General features: G+C 39.2%; 1 protein-coding gene across 7 annotated transcripts in view; it reads left to right on the top strand.

Moving 5' to 3' along the window:
* Positions 1-26,279, top strand: part of sorcs2 (sortilin-related VPS10 domain containing receptor 2) — a 333,105-nt gene that overhangs the window by 238,122 nt on the left and 68,704 nt on the right. For all 7 annotated transcript variants that reach the window (XM_069159112.1, XM_069159110.1, XM_069159109.1 and 4 more), the window contains exons 4-5: positions 15,728-15,892; positions 24,270-24,343. In XM_069159112.1, the coding sequence (XP_069015213.1) occupies positions 15,728-15,892; positions 24,270-24,343 (239 nt within the window). The remainder of the gene's footprint in view (positions 1-15,727; positions 15,893-24,269; positions 24,344-26,279) is intronic.

Below are 26,279 nucleotides of genomic sequence, written 5' to 3'. Positions count from 1 at the left end.
GATTTGCTCAATTTCTATCTGTCCAGTGTTGTGTGTTTTTTACCTCGTGTGGAAGGTCAAAGCAGCTCTCTCTCTGTGAGTGTCTCTCGTCTGCTGTCTGGATGCACTCCTAAGCGTCTGTGGCAGTGGCAGGTTGGGATGGTCAGCTGATTAACCTCAGCGGTGCAGCTGCCGACAAATTGGTCACATTTCATGTCACTGTCAAAGTCTGATCAGTTGCTCCCTCACTTTCTCTTTCATTTTCTCACCAGAGACTTTACTGGCCCGCTCCCATGTTTGTGTTGAATGCTGTGTGGCTCATAAACAGAAGTATCACGTTGATGAAGCCTTTTAATGCTATTTTTGGAAGTTTCTACCTGAAAAAAAACTTTGGAATTTGAATCAACAGCTAAGCTAATTTACAGTCAACCCGAGCAACCTTGGGCTTGACCCTTTGGAGTATTTTGAAATACAATTAGCCTTCTTGTCCTTATTGTAAGAGTGAGATTTTAAAAACTCTAAAACATAATTTTTTTCCAAAAGGTTGTATCTTCACTTCTGCCTAAACAAAACTGTAGAGAGTAAAAAGTAACAACCTTAAAACAATGAGTCAGTGACACTGATGTTGTTAAACCTGTTCTAAAACTTATCAACTGCAACTCTTCAGTGACTCTGCGACCTTCTAAAAATGTAATTTCAGTCACAGAAATTAAAAACAATGCCAATGTTGATCACATTTTTACCGTAGTTGGCATTTTCTTAGTTTTATCAGTGTTAAGTTACTGTTTTCAGTTTTATCACCATATATGTTATTATAAAGTTTTGATTTGCTTTGATTTGTCTGTTGGCTTGAATCATCCATTACTGAAATGAACACGTCCTACAAAGATAAGCAAGACCAACTTTTTAAAGATGAAACACGCGTAAATTGGAAATGAGAAGGCCGCCTTCAATCTTATCTCATCTCTTGCAGTGTTCCCAAATGATTGCAGTAATGAAAAACTGGGAGTGGAATTATTTCTTGTTGCTGTATTAGTTTTGCTTATGAGTTTGCGGAGTTGTTTTTGGTGTCTTTGAAATTAAACAGGAGTGAACGAACCCGGTAGGCGGCATGGGGGTGCAGTGCTTAGCATTGTCGCCTCACAGTAAAAAGGTTCTGGGTTCGATTCCGGGCCTGGGCCTTTCTGTGTGGAGTTTGCATGTTCTCCCTGTGCCTGCGTGGGTTCTCTTCGGGTACTCCAGCTTCCTCCCACCATCCAAAGACATGCATCTCAGGTTAATTGGTGGTTCTAGAAATTGCCCTTAGGTGTGAATGAGAGCATGAATGTTCTTAGTTTCCATCTGTCTCAATGTGGCCCTGTGATGGACTGGGGGTCTGTCCAGGGTGTACCCTGCCTTCGCCCAATGTGAGCTGCGATAGGCTCCAGCCCCTCCGTGACCCTGTTCAGGATAAAGTGGGTATAGATAATGGATGGATGAATGAACCCGGGGTGGCTCAGTGGTTTTGGAGAGTCACCTCAGGTCGAATCCAACGCCTGACTGAGGCTGAGCGGGAATGAGGGTGTCTGTTTATGTATTAATGTAATATGCATTGGGATAGACACACAACCTGGTCAGAGTTTACATACCACTGCCCAACGCATGCTGGGATATGCTCCAGTGCGGCTCAACCAGGATGAAGCAGTTTTAAATGTATCTTCATTTTAAAAGGTTTTTATAGATGTCATCTTGAAATTGATACAAGCTAGTGTGGTGAAAACTCTTCACCGGACACTGGATGGTTTTGTCCCTTCACACCACTCAAAGTCGTCACAATCAAACAGTCTTTGGAGTCTGATGCAATGTAGATTTATTATAAATCAAGGGTTTCAATAAACCGAGTTTTCTCAGAGAGCAACTGAAGTACAAGTGCCAATAACTCCCTTTTAAACTGTATCAGTTCTGGAATTTGAATCCACATCTGCTGTCATGTGTCTACCGTGAGTCTTCTTCACTATATTTGACAATGCTTGCTTCCTCATCAGCTGCTGCTCTATGGCACAATGTACAGTGGACTACACACTAATTATTTTCCAATCATTTAGTCTCCTACCGCTGCTGCCTGTGTGCTGAAACAATGGGTTGTATCTAACATCCCACAGAATCCGGACCACGGATTCAGTGAGCAACATGCAGTTACAATTCCTAATGTCTAATGCTGACTCATGATTGACACACAGTCCAGCTTTTCTTAGTTTATACACTTTGTACAATGATGTTACACTAATCAATACTCCTACTTACGAAGCAATCAAAAATGATTTGATCAACAACTTAAGTGGTGAGTGCAAAACAATCTTCCACACGAGAAAAAAACACACGACACTGGATAGATAGAAATTGAGCAAATCATCGTGGATGAGAATGTGTTCGATGTAAGTGCTGCATTTGTCACCATGGATCACATAATTTTAATACAGAGACTGAAATAGGTCATTTAGATTGAAAGAAAAGGAAAAAGGTTTGAATCATATTTATCAGATAGATTTTCATATGTTCATGCCATCGATGACTCCATGCAAACAAAACTTTGTCATGGAGTTCCACAGGGTTTTGTACTTGGACCAAAATGTTATTAAAGAGTAAATAAGGTAATTTGATGATGACTCCATAGCCAGTAAATATTAAAACAACTCATCTTCTTTGCATTTGAATTCAAACATTTGGTTTGAATTCAAAATGTTGTATTTACAGCAGTGCCAAAGAGCCCCGATTTTCTGTGTGGAAACAATCAACGATTTCAGAATTGTTGAATGACTTGATGCTTTAAAGGCAGTAAACAATACATTAGTAAAGCCTTCCAAAAGTCTAATAGATACTCTGTCGAGACTGTTGCTCTATTAAAGTCAGAAGTAATATTTCAAATCATGAATGTATTATGTATAGCGTACAGTGTGTGATCAACTGGTTTCAGTTCACTTTTGGTATGTCAGCACAATTTAGTGCAGTACATATCTGATTTGATTACTATTTTGTTTGGTATTTTTAAGGATTTATATCAATAATATGGAAATGATTTACTCCACATACTGAAAGGTAGTCCTAGCTAGGGTTTACAGCCCTGTACCTGCACTCAGTGTATGTTGGATTCAAGGTTGGCCAGCAGGTGCTGCGAGCTCCTCTCCCAAGCCTGGTTTTAAAAAGGGGCCCTTGATTTCCTTTTCCAGTCCACATAACTGGTTCACTACTTTGTTTTATTACTTGTGTGTTTCTCACTCCGGCAACCATCAGGAATTTAGATGTTGTTCATGTATCTGCAGACAAGCATTTCCAACTTTTAGAGTAATTGGTTTCTCTTAATCAGAAAAACTCCAACTATCGTGCCTTACTTTCTAAAACTACCACTTGCAATTTGACGAGTTTCAGGCAACACCATCAGTTTCTCATTGCTGCAGTTTTGTCCTGTCACAAATCTTTGATGTGAGCAAGGCTTAACATCAAACTTATTTTACCTGGTGACAAAGCGAGCCATTGATTGTTGATGTGTGGATGAACTGTCTGCTGGTTGCTTCGCTCTAATGAGACCATGCAGAGGTTTGGCAGACTTATGATGTGAAGTTTTTATTGCACCTCCTTTTTGTTTAATTTATGAGGGAGCTTCACAAAGACATTTTTTTAGAGCTGTGGTAGTCTTTGAATGTTTCTCCTATAGCATCTAGTCTCTTAGCACCACACATGTTTTGAAGGCACTTGGTAGTAACCAAGCGGCAAACAAGAGAAGCAAGCGATGAATCTGACTACGTCTGACTGGGAACACCAGAGAAAACCAGAAGACCACTTACAGCGGAAACCTGGCTGCACCACAGGCCTGTCAATCAAACAGACATGCCCCCAAACTTACTGCATTGTGTTGCCTAATATCTAATAAATAACGGATTATTTCCAGATGGTCCACCAGAAAAATAATAAGTAGGAGTGGATTTGGCTGTTGACACCATAATGACTTGTGTGAAAAGATTTTGGACTTTATATTTTATAAGAGAATTTGACTGGGAGTCTATGGAGCCAGAGGCTTTTAGGAGCAGCACTCAGTCGTATTGCTCTTCATATTCCATTGGTCTCACTTTTCAGACGAGGAAATATCTATTTTTAAGACACGATGTTAGTCACATAAACTATTCGATATTTTATAATTGAATAACTATTTGAAAATCATGACCCATGTCGAGCCAAAATACATTTGCTGGACAGGCTGTCTGAGTTCATAGCTGAAACTTAGAGACGGTGTTCAGAGTTGAACAGAGTTAAACACCCTCTGCTTCCTTTTGTGCAAAGCAAAACTAGTTTAGGCGAGACCAAACAGAATCCAGAATTCTCTCATAACTTCATAGAGATTCAGTGATTAATAGTAGCCGTTTGGTACTAAAAGTGAATTCTGAATTAGATTATTCCATCCATTTCAGTTAATTATGAGACCTTTTGACTCTGAATTAATGAAATAGCTCATTTACATCTGAAATTAGATATTGACATACATTGACAGTCACATATTTCATCTGTGAATAAATATAGAGCAGATTCTCAATTTCAATTCATATCACTTGTTTATAACTCTGGCATTATAATACTGTTTCCCTGTACTGGAATAGAGTTGTCGTGGAGATGAATGCTCCCAGTGGTGTGTGTGTAGGCGGTTGACACCTGAATGGCAGCCGTCAGTAATAGAGAATAGTCCTTCAGGTGTAGACTCTACTTCTGTGTCAAACACACAGCTTCAGGCCGGGAGTTTTTTTTTAATTTTTTTTTTTACTTTATGTAATTAAGTCTAGAATAATTGCTCAGAGGTTTCTCTCTTCCTTTCCTCCCTCTCATTCTCTTCTCCTCTTTTTACTTGACAGAGGAATGTAATTAAAAAAGGAGAGAGAGCTTTCCCGAGGTCTGATCATTGTCTCCATCCTCTAATGGAGAGCGTAGACCCGCTGTCTATCATCGACAGCTAGAGAGAGGCTCAGAGGGAGGAGGAGGCAATATCACGAGAGCGATGAAGATAAAGAGGTTCATCAAAGACAGGGACAGTGATGGAGAAAGGCTGGAGACGGCTGAGTAAAACAGAAGGCAGTCAGGGAAAATGTAAAGATGTGGAAGAATAGATCAAGGAGCACTGACAGTGATGGAGGAAGTGATAGGCTACATTGTAGTTGTTTTTATACTAATACCTCTTTCAAATGAGGTGAAATTTACAGAGGGTTTAAAAGTTGTATGTAATGTCTTCATTTATGTTTAATAAATTATTTTCTAATCAGTTATATGCCACTATAAGCACAACTATCTAAGGGATTAACTCTGCAGGTAATATTAAGTGTAATAGTGAGTCAGCTAGTGTTAAAATGGCAATGATAAAGTAATTCTTGCAATAACACATTAAGTAAGCAGCTGTAAATGCTAAGTGATTAAGAATTTTTATTCATATTCTCTACTGTCCTTTTCTAGAAGGCAATCTTGGGTTAGACTACACAAAATGTTGGACTAATTTTATGCTCAATGTGTCAGACAAGGCAAATACAGATCATAAAGTATTTCATTGATTTAGTCAAGACATGACAGACCACCTACTTGTCACTGACCAATCACAGCTTGCCGTCTTTCATGACTTCCATGCTGCCATTGGGAAGGAGGAGTCAGATACCAGACACTAGAATGTAAAAGAATAATGGTATAAATCATACTGGTGGTCTTGTATTTGCTAGGGCCTAAAAGTGGAAGATAACATGTTTATGGACATGTCTGGCTTTTTGACCGATAGTTGTTTGGATGTTTTCAGAAATTGAAAGAGAATGTAAATATATATATATATATATATATATCATGATAGTCATCTTTATGTCCAAGGTATGACATCAGTTATCATCAGCTATGATATAGTACACGAGAAAAAAAAACGGCAACTGAATCTCACGCTTGGTATCGACACCCTACAACTCTCAGGTTAGACATTACTGAAGGTTCAGATGGTCTGCATTAGTCGTCATACTGAAAAGTCAAAACAAATGTGTGCTGGAAGGGGATAAAGACCAGGCAACACAGTTTTTTTTTCGTTTTTTTCTCATATCTGATCCATAAATAATGAGTGAATGACTTAACCTTTGTAATGGCATTCCACATGTTGTAAACCTCGGGTGAAGGCGTGAAACTGTCCATAACCAGGCCATCCAGGACTTCATAATTGTTCACAGATACTCCAACTTTATGATACAGACACAGGGTGAAGTTATAGGTAGAAACTTCATGTCGCCATGCAGGCAATGGATAGCAGAGAGGCTATATGCGATACAACAACATATAAGCTTACTGAAAATTATGTACTTTAAAATCTATTAATAAAGATGTGTTTGTGGTCAATTTAGAGCTGGTATACTGCCTCTTCCTATTACGTACATACGTACATACTTTGGAAGAAGAAAGTCAAGCTTGCCCCATTTGAAACAATATTTTGCAAATGTCTCCTTACAATCCCATGATCAAAACTAGTAAATGAGCCATGAGATTAGATTTGCTTGGTGAAGCTACAGATACCAACTCCAAACTGGAAGTTTCTCGCTAACTTATAGATTAATATATAGTAGCTGGTCAATTTAAATGTATAAGGGAGCTGAAAAAGCATATTTAATTTTTTTAGATAATTTATTCTGGTTGCATTCCCGTCAGAATTATGCAAGGACAACTGCAGCTTCTGCATCCTGAGAAAATGATTTTGAAGGCAATTGATCTGCCAAAAGAAATCCTTGTTTCTTTGCTCATTGTGTTTTGTCAGGCATACAATGGTATGTCTTTATTTGTCTGTGGTTTGGGAAACCAGTGTGTTTCATAGAGCCAAGTTAACCAGTCACACAAAATGCACACCACACACAATCACACACCGTATGCATCTGCTTTTTTGTACATGTTAAAAAAAAATTCATTCAAAATTGGTGCAGGAGCTGCTTTAGAACAGTGGCTGGAGGAGAAAAAAAAAGACACAAAGAGAGAGAAGAGAGTATCCGAGCCCTTGTCAGTCACAATCTCTGCGCTTTGGGGGCCTTCAGATGGAGGGAGTAGCGAGTTGATAACAGGGCTGAATCTGGGGCAGACAGTTACATACCACACACACATAGAAACCCCACCATTCTTCGCTGTGTCAGTCCGAGAGTTACCACACACACGCTCTGAATCTGCCAATTTCTTCCCCCTGAGTTCAATTGAAAATTGGTCAAATGTGCTTTATTAGCATTATATAACACCCATACCAAAGCTAATAAAGTTATGGTTATGGAGGTGATTTAAGTTAACGAGCAAGACGTCTGTAAATTAAAAATTAAAAAATAATAAAAAAGGAAAAATGTACAATTCTAAAACTGAAAACTTGAATTTGTCTAAGTACGTCTGTGAATGCAACATTTTTAATGAGCTTTTTGCTTAGAGTCGTGTGCAGAAGTTCATCCCGTGTGTGAGTGAGTGTGTGTGTGTGTGTGTGTGTGTGTGTGTGTGTGTGTGTGTGTGTGTGTGTGTGTGTGTGTGTTTTCCTCTGAATTTGAACCAGGATGTGGGATTTTGCTGGAGCCGGACGTGTTTGCCAGTCACCTCCTCCGTAATATAAATGCAGCAGCCAGGGAGGAAACTAATATGTATAATGCACGAGAACGCCTCCAGCTAATGCATTTGCGCTGTGCAAGGTGGCCGAGAACTCTCTCAGACCTCTCATCTACCTGTATCCAACACCTCGCAGGACATGTTGCTCATGTTCGCATCCCTGATTCTCTGTACCAACCAAATGGACATCATTTCTCACCTCACCTTCAGAGAGGTGACGAAGACAGCAGTGCAGTGAAGCACAGGGCTCTGAACAATTGTTTGGGCGTTGGTTACGTCTTCAAATCTTAAATTGATTTTACTGAGCAAGGACAACAAATGCAAGATACATCCAACATCGTGTATCACCTTGTTTTAGGTCTTGACTTAATTCAGTGACATTCAGTCTCACTTGATTAAAGTGTTTGTCACTTCAACAAACCTGAAGTGAGACTGCAATGGAAAAGATTAGAATTATTAAAACTGTCAGAGATGTTAAGTAATAAAGTTTTACAAGAAAATATAAGACTTGATAGTATCAGAAAAGCCCACTATGCCTCCAGCTCTGTCAATAAAATATGATTGATATTCAGCCCAACCAGAAGAGTTTGAAATGTGTATCTTGACCTTCAGAACTCAAATCAAGGTCTAGTCGGTTGTTGTAGAGCAATAGAGATTTAAAACAGAATTTAAAAAATTGTGTTTTAAGAAAGCATCGCCACTTGTTTCATAAAGAAGTTAAACATGTTAATGTTCCAAATAGAGAAAACTCTCAGCCTCAAATCTGTAAAATTAGGCCTGACTTCAATGGAGGCCTCCCAGTTTGTTTGTCCAACCCCCCTACAGAGATAACTTCAACCAAGGTATTCAATCATTATCTGACTTATTTATTCATTCAAATGAAGTCCCAGTTTAGCCCAAATGCAAGCCATTGCAGCAAGGCAATGTGAGATGAACTGTACCTTGCACTCTTTCCTGACAACTATGTTTTACTAATAAATAAACAAAGTTATGATCTGATGAGAATCTTTTTCAGATGAATTTGTGAAGCTAACTGAGGAGGACCCTTATCCTTCTTAATTAAAAAGTATTTTTGTCTGATCATTATTTCTAAAGTACATGTTGAAGTTTCAAGCTTTTACATGCATGGCACCAAATCCCCCGGTTCCACCATTGCACATGCCGAACTGTCTTTGGGGAAGACACTGAACTCTAAGTTGCTCCTGATGGCAGAGGGAGCACCGTCCATGGCAGCTCTGCCACCGCTGGTGTGTGAATGTGTGTGTGAGTGGGTGGCAAAAATTGTGAAGCACTTTTGTCGACTGACTTGGTAAAAAGGTGCTTTAAAGGTGTGCAGACCATTCACCATTTAATAATTTGTGACTCAAATCCTCAACAGTCTGATCAAACAATAACCAAACATTTAAAATGTACTAGACATTTAAAGTCATTGTTTTGTTCTTTAAATTAAATAGTCTGTCCTACGGACACCTAAGTTCGTACCAAAAACGGTGGAGGTTTGATGACCGGCCCTAGAATGAGCTTACTGCACAACCCGTTAAACTCCTTATACTATCTGGTGGTTCCCTCTGGATTCCCATGCTGCTCTGCTCTCCCAGGTCTTAATTCCCAACAGATCACGGCTCAATGAGCTGTCGTGGCAAGGGACCCTCTCTCCCACTGGAAACCTGAACCCAAGCAATTTACATATGTAATTGAGTGGAAAGCAATTGTGCCTGGAGCTGCTCGCTATAAGCAACTACTGGTACACATGTGTCTGTTTATGTGTGTACACCCAGATGTCTATGAGAAAGGATAATTCTCATTTATTACAACTTGGGCCTTATTTTTGTAGCTTCATCCATCTTCTCCATCAGTTTTGAAAACATTATGCTTACCAAACTAATTGAAGATGTATGGCAACACACTACAATGATGTCCAATGGTTCTAGGAAAGTAGAAGTCATACAGTTTGTAAACAGTGTAAAATGTGTAATAGCTACACTATATTGATCCGCATATTGGTTTCACATAAATAGCTAACAAATTGTGACGTGAAAATGTTTTTATTTATTTTTTTTGGTCTGTTTTTTTTTATTGGCTTGTGTCCACATCACAACCACAACAAAGTCTGCTGCCATTTTACAAGATGCCTTATCTTTATGCACCAAAACCACATGGTTATGTTTAAGAACAGGTCGTGGTTTGGGTTAAAACAGGTACATTACTTACATAAGTAATGTTACTCACAACCTACATTACGTATGTCATGTAATATATTACCGAAGTTTACGCAACTTCAAATAAACACTTGAAATTTTGCTTTCTCACAAAGTTCAACGCCAGTCTCCTGTTTAAAATTATTGTGTTTGATCGGTCCAGCCAGCCCCAACCGATCCGTCGCTTTTACCTCCGTCACGTGACCTCTTTCTTTGACAGCCCAGTCTCAGACAAAGGCATCTCACACTTTCAGAGCCGTTATTGTGATACTATTGTGCTCTGGACCAAAATGACACATTTTGACCTGAGACTGTGCTGTGTAAACAAGTTTCCCAATATACAGTACGTGGGCTTATACTAGGCTATTGGAATATTTGCTAATGGCTATAAGTATCTATCTCGAAAAACATTTGAAAAATAAATGATGTATTTCGAGGCTATTTGTGTGGTAATTGGTGGTCATGGTCAATATTATAAATTACTGTTACTCCCAGAGAAATCATTGGTACCAATATTACGTGTGTCTCTATAAAACAACAACAAAAACAATCCTTCAGCAACTCCTTTGCTAACGGTAATAGGAATATACGCAGATTGAATAGCTACGTGGGTAATGGTGGATTTATGACTTCTCCAGCTGACTTCTCTAGTGATCTTCTATTATTTAAAACCTGTATGCCAGCCAGCGAACGCACCCTTCAGCGTTTCCACAACAACAGCACCAGTGCAAAAATTGTGTTTGGAGCAAAGGAGTTTGGGAAGTTCAGGAGTTTAACAGTGAGGCAGAAAGTTAGCTCATAAACAGACAGTTTGGGAAATAATTTCACCGTTTGTGTTCATTCATGTTTTCTTTTTTTTAAAACACTTAACCTAAAGCTTTGTTACTAATCTGTCTGACTGCCTGACTGATCCAAATTTTAGCAGTGTCTGCACATTCCTAAATCGCACCATTTAAGTTATTACACACTGGAGGAGTAAAGTTATTCTGACTTTTGCCCAAGTTCCATGTTATGATACAGCAGAGTAACCTATATAGTCCTGTATAATGCTGAGGCATCATCAGTTCAATAGTCACCACTTATGCACCTATATCATCTCTGTGTGCACGTGTACAGTGTGTACATATTTTATGCTCTCCATGTGTGTTTGAGACGCTGCTACGTTTGGTCATGTGCGTACCATGTACAAGCTTTCTCCATTCTCATGACCCGAAAAGCTTTCAACATCCCCGCTCGCCTGCAGCATTAAAACCCATTCAAACTGCTACAAAAACGTGACATGCGATACAGATAATGTACATTCTTATTCTCCCTTCATGTCGTTCATGTCGCCACTGCATAGCAGCACTCCTCCATAAACTATTTTAAGCTGCTTAGTCGATTGTGCTGTTTTATAATAGATTATAGAGCTGATACTCTCTGATGTGTGTCAACACAGCTGGACTTCTGCGATCAGTTTCCTCTGTCAGATTGACTGTGATCGAAAGATTACCAAACATCACACGGATCGTGCGTGCGCTGCAGCAACAGTGGTGTTTAAGCCTTTTTGCAGATTAAAAAGAGCTGAGTTTTGTTTCTGTAAGTCCCCTTAATGTGTCACACCCCGGCAGTCTCCAGAGCAGACACAGGAAGTTTAGAGGCTGCTTTTATGTGCCACGCACAATAGCAGCACTGTGCTTTCCCAAAGCTTGACTTATTACTCAGAGGAAATCGTTACGAAGGAAGAATGCATCAAAGTCCTTTGATAGTGGCAGATCATACCTTGTGCTGCAGGAGAGGAATTGTATTGTCTGCCTGCCCTCTCCAATCCTCTATTTTGAAGCCTCCCCAAAAAGTTCACAGTCTTATCTGTGAGTTGGAGAGTCAAGCTCAGTTTGCGAAGACTCAAAGTCAAGCTTACAGTTTGACAAGAGTGCCACTTGTTGGTAAATTACGGTACTGCATCAGGAGCCTGTGAGTGCAGCAGTGAAGGAATCAATGAAACTTGAATCCTTTCACAAACCTGTCTGCTCCAATTGTTGTATTTTCTTCTAAATTATTTGAATGGCTGGGATCAATAATAATCCAGCTCAGCACTTTCCTTGATTCTGTAATTAATTTTGAATTAATTTTAGGAGAGAAGAAGAGTACCATAACAAATAATCTTGAAGTGATTTATTATGTCTGAATGACTGACTCTATGTAACATTTAAATTTTCTTTTGAAATGTTGGACAGTTTTCCCTTGTGGTCCTCTAAAAATAGTAAAATGCGAAAATCAGATAAATGTGGTGGGGGGGCAGAAATATCCATTGCTTGTCTTTAAATGGTCAAATTTCAAAAAGGTTGAGAAAGAGTGTTTTTACATGCCATGCTTATCTTTTTGGTTGTATCTCCTTTCAACTGAGCTCTCTAAACCAATAAATAAAACCTATTGATTATTCTTCAGAGGTTTTTAAAATGGGTCAGTGGTACACTTCCACAAAGCCATGGGGTTTGAGTACAGATTACAAGAGGGATGGTGAAAACACTCGAGACTAAATAATCATGACTCTTAGTCCTCAGTGTGCTCCTATATTCACCATCATGCAACTGAATAGCCCATATCTTTGAAGAAATGAGAGGCAGAAGATTTTTTTTAATTTTGAATATCGTGAATTAAGTGGAAATGTAGTAGGTCTGGCACTAATACTAAATGTGCTCAAAATTCTTCCTTAATGTCTTCGTTGCACATAAGGATACGGAATAAGGCTGTTTTCAGAGGGCTGTGAAACAAAACTTAGTTGTTGATTTTTGTTTTTTGGGGGGGGGTTTCAGTCCAGACTTGAAAAATGTGCTGAACTCAAAGAAGAATATTTATAAACTAAACAATTTTTTATTTTTTATTTTTTATGTATAGTATATAATCTAAAAGTAGTCACATTTTGAAAAGAAATTGCTGGAATAATAATGATAATTTTGTCCTTCTGTACATTCTCTCATGATCTGTACATGTGTCAGTGAGGGCTGTGTGAGGGCTGTGTGTGTGTGTGTGCGCGTGTGTGTGTGTGTGCGTGCGTGCATGCGTGCGTGTGTGTGTGTGTGTGTGTGCTGAGGAAGTCCAGCTGTCAGAGCTAAACTAGGTTAAACTGAGTGATGTCCTTTAAATAGAGACATATTGGCAGAGGCATGTCTGACCTGATTGATGTTCCTGACCTACAAGGACATGAAGCAAAACCACAGTAAGAAAAATCTAAATAAAAAGTCTCACAGGGGTTTATATGGTAGCAGCCAAACGTGTTTGTTATCATTAGTAGGACTTGTTAATGAAGGCACCATTGTCTTTTCATTTCCTAATTCTTATAATTACAAAGTTATGAACTGCAGCAGTTTAGATGGTAGAAATGCACGATTGTGACTGAATCCGAATCCTTAAATCCACTGGAAAAAGTCAAGATGTCCTTCAGCAAGGTGCTGAAACATGAGCTTTCTAATGGATCTGTTTTCTGGGCAGCAGCAGAAACAGACAGGCATTTTTGATATAAATAAAAATAAAGAATATTATAAGAAGAACTGGTGGGCTGTTCAGGGTTACCCTCACTTTCCCCTAAAGTCAGCGGGGATGGGCTCCAGTCTCCCTGTGACTCTGTACAGGATGGGTGTAGATAATGGATGAATGAATATCATACTAAGATAAATCAGCCCGGTATCACGAATATATGTAAGTAATGTCACATACGTCACACACGTTACTTAACGTACGTTGCGTAATTTATATACGTAACGTTATGTAATACTTGCATTACTTAAAGAAATTCACACTGACTCTCGCGTCGCTCGGACTCAATCGTTGGTTTTCAGGTGAAAGTCCACCATCATCCACTGCCCTATGTGGTATTTATCACTCTTTGTACCTCTGAGAATGACAACAGACTACATGCATGTAGCTTTTCAAAACGTGACACCGACCCAGTCTCCACTGGTATTCTGACGGGTGTATTGCTCACTTTCGTGTGATACCCGGAGAAAAAAAACACTCTTCACTCCCTTCCTTTTGACTTCACCTCTCCACTGCTCGTCTTTGTTGGCCTTCCTCTGGATGCCAAACAAACGCTGAGCTTTTAATTGACCATGCTGCTCAGGGAAGAGTTACACACAAACACACGCGCGCGCACACACACACACACACACACACACACACACACACACACACACACACACACACACACACACACACACAGACAAAGCTCTTAACAGTACAAGATGTGAGGCATGCTACCTGCGCTGCCTAATTGCAGTCGTGATTAGAATACTGATGAGGATGTGTGTGCTTCCTCACTAGCGTGTGTATCTCAAGGAATATAAATTAATTTAATTTCGGTCATATAATAACAAAATGACTCAGCTACAGCTGAGAGTTCAATGTGTGGCAGGTTTTATGCTTTTGTGAGTAAAAATGTGATGTTGAAGCTTTTATTATACCAATAATGGGTTTCTCTGTATAATATTGTAAAGTCTTGCTGTAAGGACTTTAATGTGTTCAGTGCCATGAAATAACCTGTGTTGTGATTTGGCGCTATATAAATAAAGTTGAAATGAATTGAATTGAATAAAGAGAAAAGAGAGCAAGAATGGGTTTGAAAATAAGAAATCTGAGACATTTTTAAATTAATTAAAAAAACATGACTAAGACATGTTGCATATAATAAACCAATAAACATCCAGATTAAAGGGCTGTTACATAAAAATAAAAAAAATACTGCAGTAGTAATCTGCTCTTAATTGCTTATTCTCCTTTGATTTGACTGTCCTGAAAAGGATAACATTACAGGAACATTCGGTGTGTGTTCCCTCTAAACTGACATCTGAGAACTTATGATACTGTTGAAATTAAGCATCAGTGATTTATGTCAGACTAATATTATATCACCGGGGCCTGTCCAAGCTTTTTGGCAGCCCGACAGTGAGTTTGAACCCCAACACCACCTCCAAATGTGCATCATGGGGTCTCTTAAGAAAGCTATTATTTTCATAGGCAGTGTATTTAGAAGCATTGAAGGCTATTAACCATTTAAACTAAACTATTGGTTAACAGTTGCCATGTTTCCATTAGTATAAAGGTTATGAAGAAAGGATAAAGAAAGTTCAAATCACAAACACAATCTGCTGAGGAAGACTGTAAGCTGAAGTTGAAAGCTCAGAAAAGGACCTTGTCAGTGAACCTTGAGTTAACTCATTGGGTTTAATGAAAATGGTTATATTAATCATCAGGGTGCCCTGTTCAGCTCTATTGCAATCAGTTATATTCCTTTTTGCCTTTCAGTTGGTGTCTTCCTTACTGCTTTGTATCCACTCATTTAAAACCTTCAAAACAGACTGAAACGGATGTTTAGAAAGAACACAGCCGTCAGCAAGTAACTTTCATTGTTTTGTTGACTAAAACTAACATTTGAAAAGGATCATTTAGTATAACAGATGTTGTATACAATACCGTGCTGAAAATAATGCGCTGCCTCTCACCAACTAAATGAACGTGATTGGTTCATTAGTTCATATCGATCTCCCCTGCCGGTCGTCTTCCTCCTTAGTGTCCAGGCCATAACTGTGATTGGTGGGCCGGCAGGTCCTGGTGTGCCCCGTGTTTAATGCCTTCACTTTATGAGCCGTACAACTTTGAATACATAATCAATACAGTGTCGCCACGGTCTAAGAAGCTTGTAAGGTTGATGGAAAGTTCTTATGGCCCAAAGAATGGCCCTGAATAAATGTGCCTGCGTGGCCATGAATGTATTAATATTCATCCATTTTCAGTGCAAGCAGGGGAATTACTATGCACAAGTATTGATATGAGGAGCCGAGCGTCTTTGTTTGTCTTCAACAAACTGCTGACTGAGCGACGAATACATTGCAGGACATTACCCTTTGACCGCTCAACCTCTGACCTTTTGTTTTCTCCCGTTCCCCCTCCTCTGTCTGCTTCTCTCACAGGTAGTGCTCGTGGGCTCATCCATTAATGAACGAGATCAGATGCTGTTTATTAGCACGGACGAGGGTTCCTCCTTTCAGCGGCAGTCCATTGCCTTTACGCCAGACACACTCATCTTCCACCCCAAGGAGGAAGACAAGCTGCTGGCCTACTGCAAGGAGGGGCGGGTGGGTATCACAGCGCTGCACAAACATCATACTCAGTAGTTGATTCTGTAGCTGAAAGAATGAACAAGAAGACAGCATTGATGTTACACCAGCAAAACATCTCTGCTGGCAGTGCAGTAATGCATTGAATTTCAATTTCCACACACAGCAGCAGAACGTGGACCACAGAGACAACTTGATACGTGATTTACCGTAGAACAATACAACTGCTCGGCAAATCTTCTAAAGCATGTGAAAAAACAACAACAATCGCCATATCCAAACACACACGGATACACTTGTGGATTTCATATTGAAGACAAGTCACAATCTTTCTTGGGTTTTCTGTAGGAAACCCTTTGAAGTATTTTGCTGGAAAGAGAGAAAAGTCTGGATTTTGATACGAACAAAAGAAAATACACTGTACAAGTTTATATGAACTTTTCCTGCCTTGAATCCACCAATATCACTTTCGGTCAATAGTTCAAATGGACAAATCATTCTGCTCTTGAAGAATAGTTTGGATTTGTTACAATTTAGGGCATATGTTCATCGTGTGGTCAACAATTATGATAACATTACACTCACAAACATAATTACTGAGATTTGGTGACGTGTCGCTACACTCGGACATAAAACATGTGCAGTCAGACCATCAGACAGGTCGTAAAAAAGCTTTTTTTTTTTAGCTGGATTATGCATAATGAGTGTAACACTGAAAAGTGGGGACAACTGATTTGTTAGACATTTACATGGTAATTTTTATGTCAAACTTCATTTAATCAATGGTTGTGTGAGCAATGAACAGGGTCAGTAGATATAATTGTTTAAAATGGTGGTTAACTCTGGCTACAAAACTAAAAGTACATTTTAAACACATAACGAGTTGGTAGCTGTCACGTTGTAAAATACAGTTGAAAATATCAAATCTTTGCTACAAAATACTATGATTCAGAGGCTCTTTTCACAAAGTCTAACAGGCATTGTACAGCCAAACAGTGGCTCAATGACCACTCGGTGTGTCAGAGAAGGTTGTAGTTTTTCTGTGACTAATGTACAAGTAAAAGCAGTTTGCAAAGTTGTATTTTCATTGCGGTATTGTAAGTGAGGGCCACACTATCGTTATTTAACTTCCAAGGCAAAATTGTCAGTCAACACGCAAGTGTTAAAATAAGCCAATTAACAATGACAATTATACTGTTAGGGGGGATTCTCAGGTGCATTCACACTCATTAGCAAGCAGATAATAAGTCTGCTACATGGCTCTTTATGTTAAACACTGCTATTTTCTATGCAGCAAGACAGTTAATTGACTCTTACACGTCTGTCCAGTCTGAGTCATCATGAAGAGTAAGACGCAGTATTGCGGCCCCATGTATTACTTGTGTCTTTTATGCAATGAGGCATTAATTCAGTTGATAAGACGTAACAGTCTGCTGCAATGTAATCTTTTCAGTTAGAAAATGGTGTGGTGGAGTACACTGATGTAACAAGTTGGCATCAATATATCATTAATTTTGAGGCTTTAATGATTAACGAATGCCAGAAGTTTCACAGCATTTGACTGTTTTACAGCAACGATTTTCCACTTGCGAGTCAAGGCTCAGCCAAGGACTGCCAAGACATCTTAACTCATTGGTTTAGAGGAGAAAAAGCTGTTTAATTACACAGATGTTTTAAAATGTTCTTTTAATCATTTTTCTCCCTTCTCTTTATGTTTTGCTTTAATCTTGGGAAATAGGAGATTATTTTACTAACTCAAACCTCAAAAATGTGTCAAATAAAAGCAATCTAAAATGAAAAGTTCACTTATATCCAGACACACTAAGGCCATAATAGTGAGGATTTATTTGTAGATCAGGTCATTTTAAGGTACCGCAGACTAAAACAGTTGGTAACCACTGCTTTATAGCACCAGAAAATAATGGACTGATCACTTCCTACATTTTTCTCCACCTCAAGAAAACTGAATGCATCGAAAAATGAGGGTCAGCAACAGGCTTGTGGCAAATGCCATTGTTGATGGATGCTAATGTTAACAAGACCACTGGTGTGAAACAGAAGCAACCAATTATCTTCAGCATGGTCTCATTTGTGTATGGCAATCACACAAAGGCTGCACATTAAATCTGGCAGTGATGTCTGAAAATGATGCACAAACCGTTGAACCATGACATTGTTTTATAGGGAGCCCGACACTTCAACCTCGGGCTCATTCAGCCATGTTTTTTGTCATTATAATGAGAAAAAATACATAATATATAAAACATAGATTTCTCTTGTTAAGCAATATATAATGAATTATCATCAGTATATAGAAACAACATGGCCATGCATCTATTCCTCAGAAAACATCTTCCCCAGTAGCTACACTCGGTTTCATTAAACAGTAATACACTTGGGATTGAATTAGTTCTAAGGGAAGCTTGTCTCTTCTCATCTGTATACTTTCATTGATCAATAACAGTAAATTCTGTTCTGTTCATAATATTGAATAAAAAACATTGTTTCAAATCAAATTAAATCAAATTTTATTTATATAGTGCCAAATCACAACACAGGTTATTTCATGGCACTTAACACATTAAAGTCCTTACAACAAGACGTTACAATATTATACAGAGAAACCCAACAATTCAACAATTCCCACATAAGCTAGGAGGGAAAAAAAACTCCCTCTTAACAGGAAGAAATCTCCGACAGATCCAGGCTCAGAGGTGGGCGGAGCCATCTGCCTCGACCGGTTGGGGTGAGAGGAGAGCAGAGAAAGAAAAGGACAGCATAGAGATAGAAGAGAAGAACTGTTGGTGGAGACGACAAAGGCAGGGCAGAGACATGCAGAGATATGCAGCTCCATGGCGGGACATCTGCAAAAGAAAGAACAGAAGCTATGGGAGCGAGGGAACTGAATGGAGACAACAGACAATAAGCAAAAACTATGGGAGAGAAAAAGATGGTGAGGTATGAGTCAGTTAAAGAGTAGGAGGAAAGAAAAGAAGCTCAGCATGTAACAAGGTCCCCCAGCGGCCTCGGCCTATAACAGCATAACTAAGGGTTGGTTCAGGTCCACCCGAGCCAGCCCTAACTATATGTTTTATCAAAAAGGAACATTTTCAGTCTAATCTTAAAGCTAGAGAGGGTTTCTACCCCTCGAACACAAACTGGGAGCTGGTTCAACAGGAGAGGAGCCTGAAAACTGAAGGCTCTGCCTCCCATTCTACTTCTGTAAACTCTAGGAACCACAATAATACCAGCGTACTGAGAGCGAAGTGCTCTGCTAGGATTATATGGTTCTATAAAAGCTCTAAGATATGATGGAGCCTGGTCATGTAGGGCTTTGTAAGTCATCAAGAGAATTTTAAATTCGATTCTTGATTGAACAGGAAGCCAGTGAAGAGAAGCTAAACCTGGAGAAATATGATCTCTCTTGCTAAATCCCATCAGTACTCTTGCCGCAGCATTTTGGATCAGCTACAAGGTTTTTAATGAGTAATTTGGACATCCTAACAGCAAGGAATTACAATAATCTAGCCTAGAAGTAACAAATGCATGAATGGGTTTTTCTGCATCACGCTGAGGAAGGATTTTCCTGATTTATATGGTGGATAAAGGACAAGTCCTCATCAAAGATTACTCCAAGGTTCCTCACAGTTTTGCTGGAGGCCAAGACAACGTCATCTAGAGTAACTAAGTGATTAAGAAAGAGTTTCTGAGGTGTTTAGGACCAAGTACAATAACTTCCGTTTTGTCTGAATTTAGAAGCAAGACGTTTTTGGTCATCCAGGCCTTTATGTCTTTTAGACAGGCTTCAAGTTTTACGAACTGATTAGTTTCATCTGGTTTTATAGAAAGATATAGCTGAGTGTCATCTGCATAACAATGGTAGTTTATGCAGTGCTTCCTGATGACATCTCCGAATGGAAGCATATACAAAGTAAAAAGTATTAGGCCTAACACTGAGCCTTGTGGAACTCCATAACTAACTCTTGTTTGTCTGGAAGACTCATTGTTGACATGGACAAACTGGAATCTATCTGATAAGTAGGATTTGAACCAGTCTAATGCAGTTCCTTTGATCCTCGTAACGTCTTCTAATCGCTGTAATAAGATCGTATGATCAATCGTATCAAAAGCAGCACTGAGGTCTAGAAGAACAAGTACAGAGACGAGTCCATTATCTGAGGCCAATAAAAGGTCGTTAGTAACTTTCACCAGTGCTGTTTCTGTGCTATGATGAACTCTAAAGCCTGACTGAAAATTTTCAAACAGATCATTCCTTTGGATTTGCAACAACTTTTTCAAGGATTTTAGAAATAAACATCAGGTTGGAAATTGGTCTATAATTTCCTAAAACAGCTGGATCAAGAGTCGGCTTTTTAAGTAAAGGTTTAATTACAGCCACTTTAAAAGCCTATGGTACATAGCCGGTTACAATAGATAGGTTGATCTGATCTAATATGGAAGTATTAATTAAAGGGAAGACTTCCTTAAAAAATGTAGTTGGGATGGGATCTAACAGACAGCTGGAGGATTCAGATGAAGAAATAATTATAGTTAACTCAGAGAGCTCAACAGGAGAGAAATTATCCAAGTATACATCTAGTTCTACAGTTGCTTCCAGGGCTGCTGTGCTTAACGTCATGCATGTTTGCCTTATCAGATTCCAAATATCTGGGCTAGTAGGTTCAATAGGCTGTTATCTATGACATATGACGGTTCCAGCAACAGGTGCACCAGACCCTCGTCATCAGGACAACAGTAAACACTTGGTTAGTGTTGTGACAGTCGCAGTGTGCTTAGATTTAGGCATCGGAACTACTTTGGTTTAGGAAAGCTCCTGATTTGGGTAAAATTAGAAACATTAGTTTTACAATACACAAAGTGCCAAATGAATGCAGAATAACACTGCCATGGTCAACTGACTCAATATCTGCCAAACGTCTCACTAACTAACACTGTGCATACTATGCTCACACACCAAAGTAGAAACCACCCATAATAAAGCCTCAGCAACATAGCGAGAGTGTGCAGTACTTCACTGGGGTCATCAAGAAGGCACCTCCCCTCACCAATGTTTCGTCAGGTTTGGCCTTGGGAAGGCTCAACAGCAGTCCTAGTGTCCCAGGACTACTTCCTTCAATACTCACACCCACCACCCCTGCTCTACCTGTTTAACATGTAACCTAGTATGACTTGTGCCTCCATACTTTGGCAACGTCATCTTTGCTCAAAGCCACAAGGTTGTATACATGCTACAGTACACACAACAACCACAGCAATTCTTCCTCCACTAAATCCAGAGACTACACTTACATAAGTTATGTGCAACATGAGTGACTTCACACATGTAAGTTCAATAATTTTCACAACCTAAGTTAGCTTACAGTGCATCTGGAAAGTATTCACAGCGCTTCACTTTTTCCACATTTTGTTATGTTACAGCCTTATTCCAAAATTGATTAAATTATTTTTTTCCCTCAAAATTCTCCACGCAATACCCCATAATGATAACGTGAAAGAAGTTTTTTTGAAATTTTTGCAAATCTATTAAAAATAAAAAATGAAAAAAATCACATGTACAAAAGTATTCACAGCCTTTGCCATGACACTCAAAATTGAGCTCAGGTGCATCCTGTTTCCACTGATAATCCTTCAGATGTTTCTACAACTTGATTGGAGTCCACCTGTGGTAAATTCAGTTGATTGGACATGATTTGGAAAGACACACACCGTCTATATAAGGTCCCACAGTTGACGGTGCATGTCAGAGCACAAACCAAGCCATGAAGTCCAAAGAATTGTCTGTAGAGTTCCGAGACAGGATTGTATCGAGGCACAGATCTGGGGAAGGGTACAGAAAAATGTCTGCAGCATTGAAGGTCCCAATGAGCACCGTGGCCTCCATCATCCGTAAATGGAAGAAGTTTGGAACCACCAGGACTCTTCCTAGAGTTGGCCGCCCGGCCAAACTGAGCAATCGGGGGAGAAGAGCCTTAGTCAGGGAGGTGACCAAGAACCCGATGGTCACTCTGACAGAGCTCCAACGTTCCTCTGTGAAGAGAGGAGAATCTTCCAGAAGGACAACCATCTCTGCAGCACTCCACCAAGCAGGCCTGTATGGTAGAGTCGCCAGACGGAAGCCACTCCTCAGTAAAAGGCACATGACAGCCCACCTGGAGTTTACCAAAAGGCACCTGAAGGACTGTCAGACCATGAGAAACTAAATTCTCTGGTCTGATGAAACAAAGATTGAACTCTTTGGCCTGAATCCCAAGCGTCATGTTTGGAGGAAACCAGGTACCGCTCATCACCTGGCCAATACCATCTCTACGGTGAAGCATGGTGGTGGCAGCATCATGCTGTGGGGATGTTTTTCAGCGGCAGGAACTGGGAGACTAGTCAGGAGGGAGGGAAAGATGAATGCAGCAATGTACAGAGACATCCTTGATGAAAACCTGCTCCAGAGCGCTCTGGACCTCAGACTGGGCCGAAGGTTCATCTTCCAACAGGACAACGACCCGAAGCACACAGCCAAGATAACAAAGGAATGGCTTCGGGACAACTCTGTGAATGTCCTTGAGTGGCCCAGCCAGAGCCCAGACTTGAACCTGATTGAACATCTCTGGAGAGATCTGAAAATGGCTGTGCACCGACGCTCCCCTGTCCAACCTGATGGAGCTTGAGAGGTCCTGCAAAGAAGAATGGGAGAAACTGCCCAAAAATAGGTGTGCCAAGCTTTTAGCATCATACTTAAAAAGACTTGAGGCTGTAATTTCTGCCAAAGGTGCTTCAACAAAGTATTGAGCAAAGGCTGTTAATACTTATGTATGTGTTATATTTCCGTTCTTTATTTTTAATAGATTTGCAAAAATTTTAAACAAACTTTTTTAACTTTGTCATTATGGGGTATTGTGTGTGGAATTTAATCCATTTTGGAATAAGGCTGTAACATAACAAAATGTGGAAAAAGTGAAGCGCTGTGAATACTTTCTGGATGCACTGTACATGCAGAGGTTAAAATAACTCAATAGGTTGTTTTCACATGAACAACAGTCTCCTGGGTTTGAATTATTTAACCACCCCTGACCTCCACCCTATGTGGACTTCAGCACCTTTTATACGATGTGTGCGTCAACTGACTTCCTCCACCTGACGACGTAGTAATAAATGGAACCTTCTGGCTTACTAATATGAGCTATATTTGCCCAATCTGAACATTGAAACAGCCTTTATTGGCAAAGCATGCAAACAAATATATGGATTCCTTCGAAGTCTTCACCACATTGACTATATCGTATGAGTCTGGTCAGTTATGGGTGACTGCTTGGGAGAGGCATACAGCTGTGATGTGGTTATTCTAGTTTACAATTGGGAACACACATTTCTCAATAATGACGTAAATTTTTCAAAACTGTCAGTACAACAGAAGTCAATAGGAAGAAAAATGCGGATCACTTCCCATTGCTTTGACACAAATCTCAAACTCTGAGCTGTACAAGGGGTGTTTTGGTTGCACTGATGTGCTATCGACGTTGACGTTTTTGTCAACTCATGATAGAGAATTGTGTATTGTAAAAGAAAGTGAAAGTTGTTTTGCAGAGTTGAAATCAAGGTCGTGAAATGGAGGTGGGACTTCAATAGTTCATCAATTTAAGCCAGCTCAAATACCCCCTAACTTTAATAATTTACACGTAATTAAACAAGAAATTCAATTAGGGTTTAATCTGTTCCATATGGGCAGGCTGCAGATGGAAACGAGAAATCCATTCAAACAGAACAAAAAAATAATTTAGCCGGAGCATGAAGTGAGGATGCACAGCGGCATGTGTAAATTAAGCTTTGTGAGGGCAGGCGCAGATTTCCAACAAGGTCAAACTCTGCTTTTATTTTTCATCGCAAGTAATGTGTGTTTAGATATAACTTTGATCACTGATGATTTTGATGTTTTTCTGTACGATAGAGGACGTTTACGTGGTGAAATCCTTTTCTCAGTTCCAATGCGCTTTTAAGACATCAAGGATAGCTGGCGTGTTGGAATCAATAGACTCTCATTAATAGGTACGATCAATGCCATACCAATTCAGGCAACTCACACACATTACTACAAATGCATAATCCCCCTCACTGTTCATAAAAGGTATGAGTGCACACACACACATGCACATAACCACTAAACCCGTTATGATTAATAATTAATTGAGTTCAGTCAAAACTTGGTGAACCATGAAATTCTGTAGCTTGATTGGGTGAACTTTTCTTCAAGATAGACTCAATTTATCCTCTGTGTAAAGGATACAGCTGGTAATAGGCTTTGTAATTTAATGCTAAATGCTCTAAATGTGTGTGTGGTTTTTTTTTTGTGCCTAACGGTGGTCTCTCTGGTTTTTTTTGTGTCCAGCTCTTTGCTTCAACAGATTTGGGCCGCAAGTGGACTTTACTTCAGGAGAGGGTGACCAAGGACAAAGTCTTCTGGTCAGTTAAACTTTGATTTCTTGTTATTGACGATCAAGGACTTAATGACTGCAGCTCAATGTCTGAAATATCTCAGCTCATGACTTCTTTATTGACATACAGATCCACAGAGAAGTAACCAAGAAGTAAGTGTGTGCTGCTTGAATGTGAATAGGCAGGGGATTTTGTCATTCTTGTTACAAGAAGGATACTTTACATCGTAAGGATAAGAAAAACAAATAACAACAGTTTAAGTATATAAAATATGTGATGTTTTAGACCACCGCAGTTTAAAGAAATAAACAATTAAATATGGTTACATAATGTGGTTAGCCTAACTCAAAACTACAAAAACAACTCAAATTTGAGACAGGGTTACATGGCTAACCTGATTTTGTCCAGAGTTCAAAACTGTGGCCACTAACACCTAAAGCTCACAAACATACACATTATGTTTTTTTTATATTATATTTACTGTAATTATAACACACTAGCACACTAACCTAAGATGGAAATGATGGTACACTTTCTAAGTTTTAACCTTTATGTTTAAATTCAGTTAACTTCTCGTGTTGTTTACATTTCTACATTGCAGGAACACTTTTTGTCACAGAAGAAAATTAGCTGAGCTCTTCTGTTTGTTTAGTTATATGTATGTTAAGTAGTTGTCTATTTACATCCTGACTCCAGCTCGGAAAATACTGCAGACTGATTGGTAACTGTTATTTCCCAAAATGATGAACCATTTTTCAGGTTTAGATTGTCTTTTTTTTTATTTTTATTTTTTATTATTATTGTACTCATAAATTAATGTATATCAGCCATATTGTACTCATTTCTTAATATTGGTAACCGCTAATACTTCAGTTTCCCAAAGCTCTCTAACTACCTAACCTAATATTAACACAATTTTTGACTTATTGTATTTAGTTTTATATATAAACAAATTGCAGGAACTATTGTGAAGTTTGGTCAAGCAATGATTTGCTTTGTTGCAGAGATAATTGGTTTATTTTTTTTTTACTGATACCATGTGCAATCATTTACACAATTTTGCTTAAACAATAAAACCATAGGTACAGCATTTATATCTCAGATACTAATAAATTACTTTAATGTTTACCATAATACAGATAACATCAGCTCCAGTTTTTCCTCAAATTAGCAATTTCAATTGTCTTTTGGTCATAAGTGTCAGAGTTTATGCAGCAGAACCTTTTTATCGATGAATCTCTTGATAGTTTTGTGGTTCCAGTACCGACAGCAGAAGGAAGTGCTTTCCCCCGCAGGTGTAATATTTCACAGCTTGACAGCAATCTCTTCTAGTCCTCCCACTCCTCACTCTCGCCTTCATGTTATCTTGTATGATGTAACTTTTTTACCATTTCTTCCTACCTCAACTTAGATTTCTATTCCTGTCTGTATGTAAAATATACATTATTGTAGAGTTATGCATTCAAATGACAGCATTTTAATACAATTAAGTGCACTCTTTCTCATCTTTTGAAGGTTAGGAAGGCTTTGCAAGCTCCCCTTAGTTTGTTTCCTCTTGGTGCCAATAGTAAATGAGTTGGTTCACATGCCCAGGCAACTCTGATTTATACCACCAACTGTATCACACAAATCATCCCCACTCTGCCCTGTAAAAAATGAGAGGGTGGAGGGGAGAGAGAGGGAGGGAGGGATAGAGAAGGAGAAGTGCTTCCTACTTCGGACTTGAGTTACATAAGCGTTGAGTTGGAATCTGAATGAGGAATCTGGACGTAGACCCCTGTAATGAGGAGAGTTATGTTATTCTGACTCTGACTGAAATATACACTTATTTGCTGTCTTTCTGTGAGTGACGTGAGAAAATGAATGTGCGATTAATCTCATATTTGTGTGGCAAGAAAGGAGCTTGGCGTGCTTAGCCAAGCTTAGTCGAAAGCCTGGGGGGATTTTTGATTGATTTGGGATT

The sequence above is a fragment of the Embiotoca jacksoni genome, unplaced genomic scaffold, assembly GCF_022577435.1.
Source record: "Embiotoca jacksoni isolate LCO1_2020_lvr unplaced genomic scaffold, fEmbJac1.0.p SCAF_24, whole genome shotgun sequence".
NCBI lineage: Eukaryota > Metazoa > Chordata > Actinopteri > Embiotocidae > Embiotoca > Embiotoca jacksoni.
This window is presented reverse-complemented; position numbering and strand designations above follow the sequence as displayed.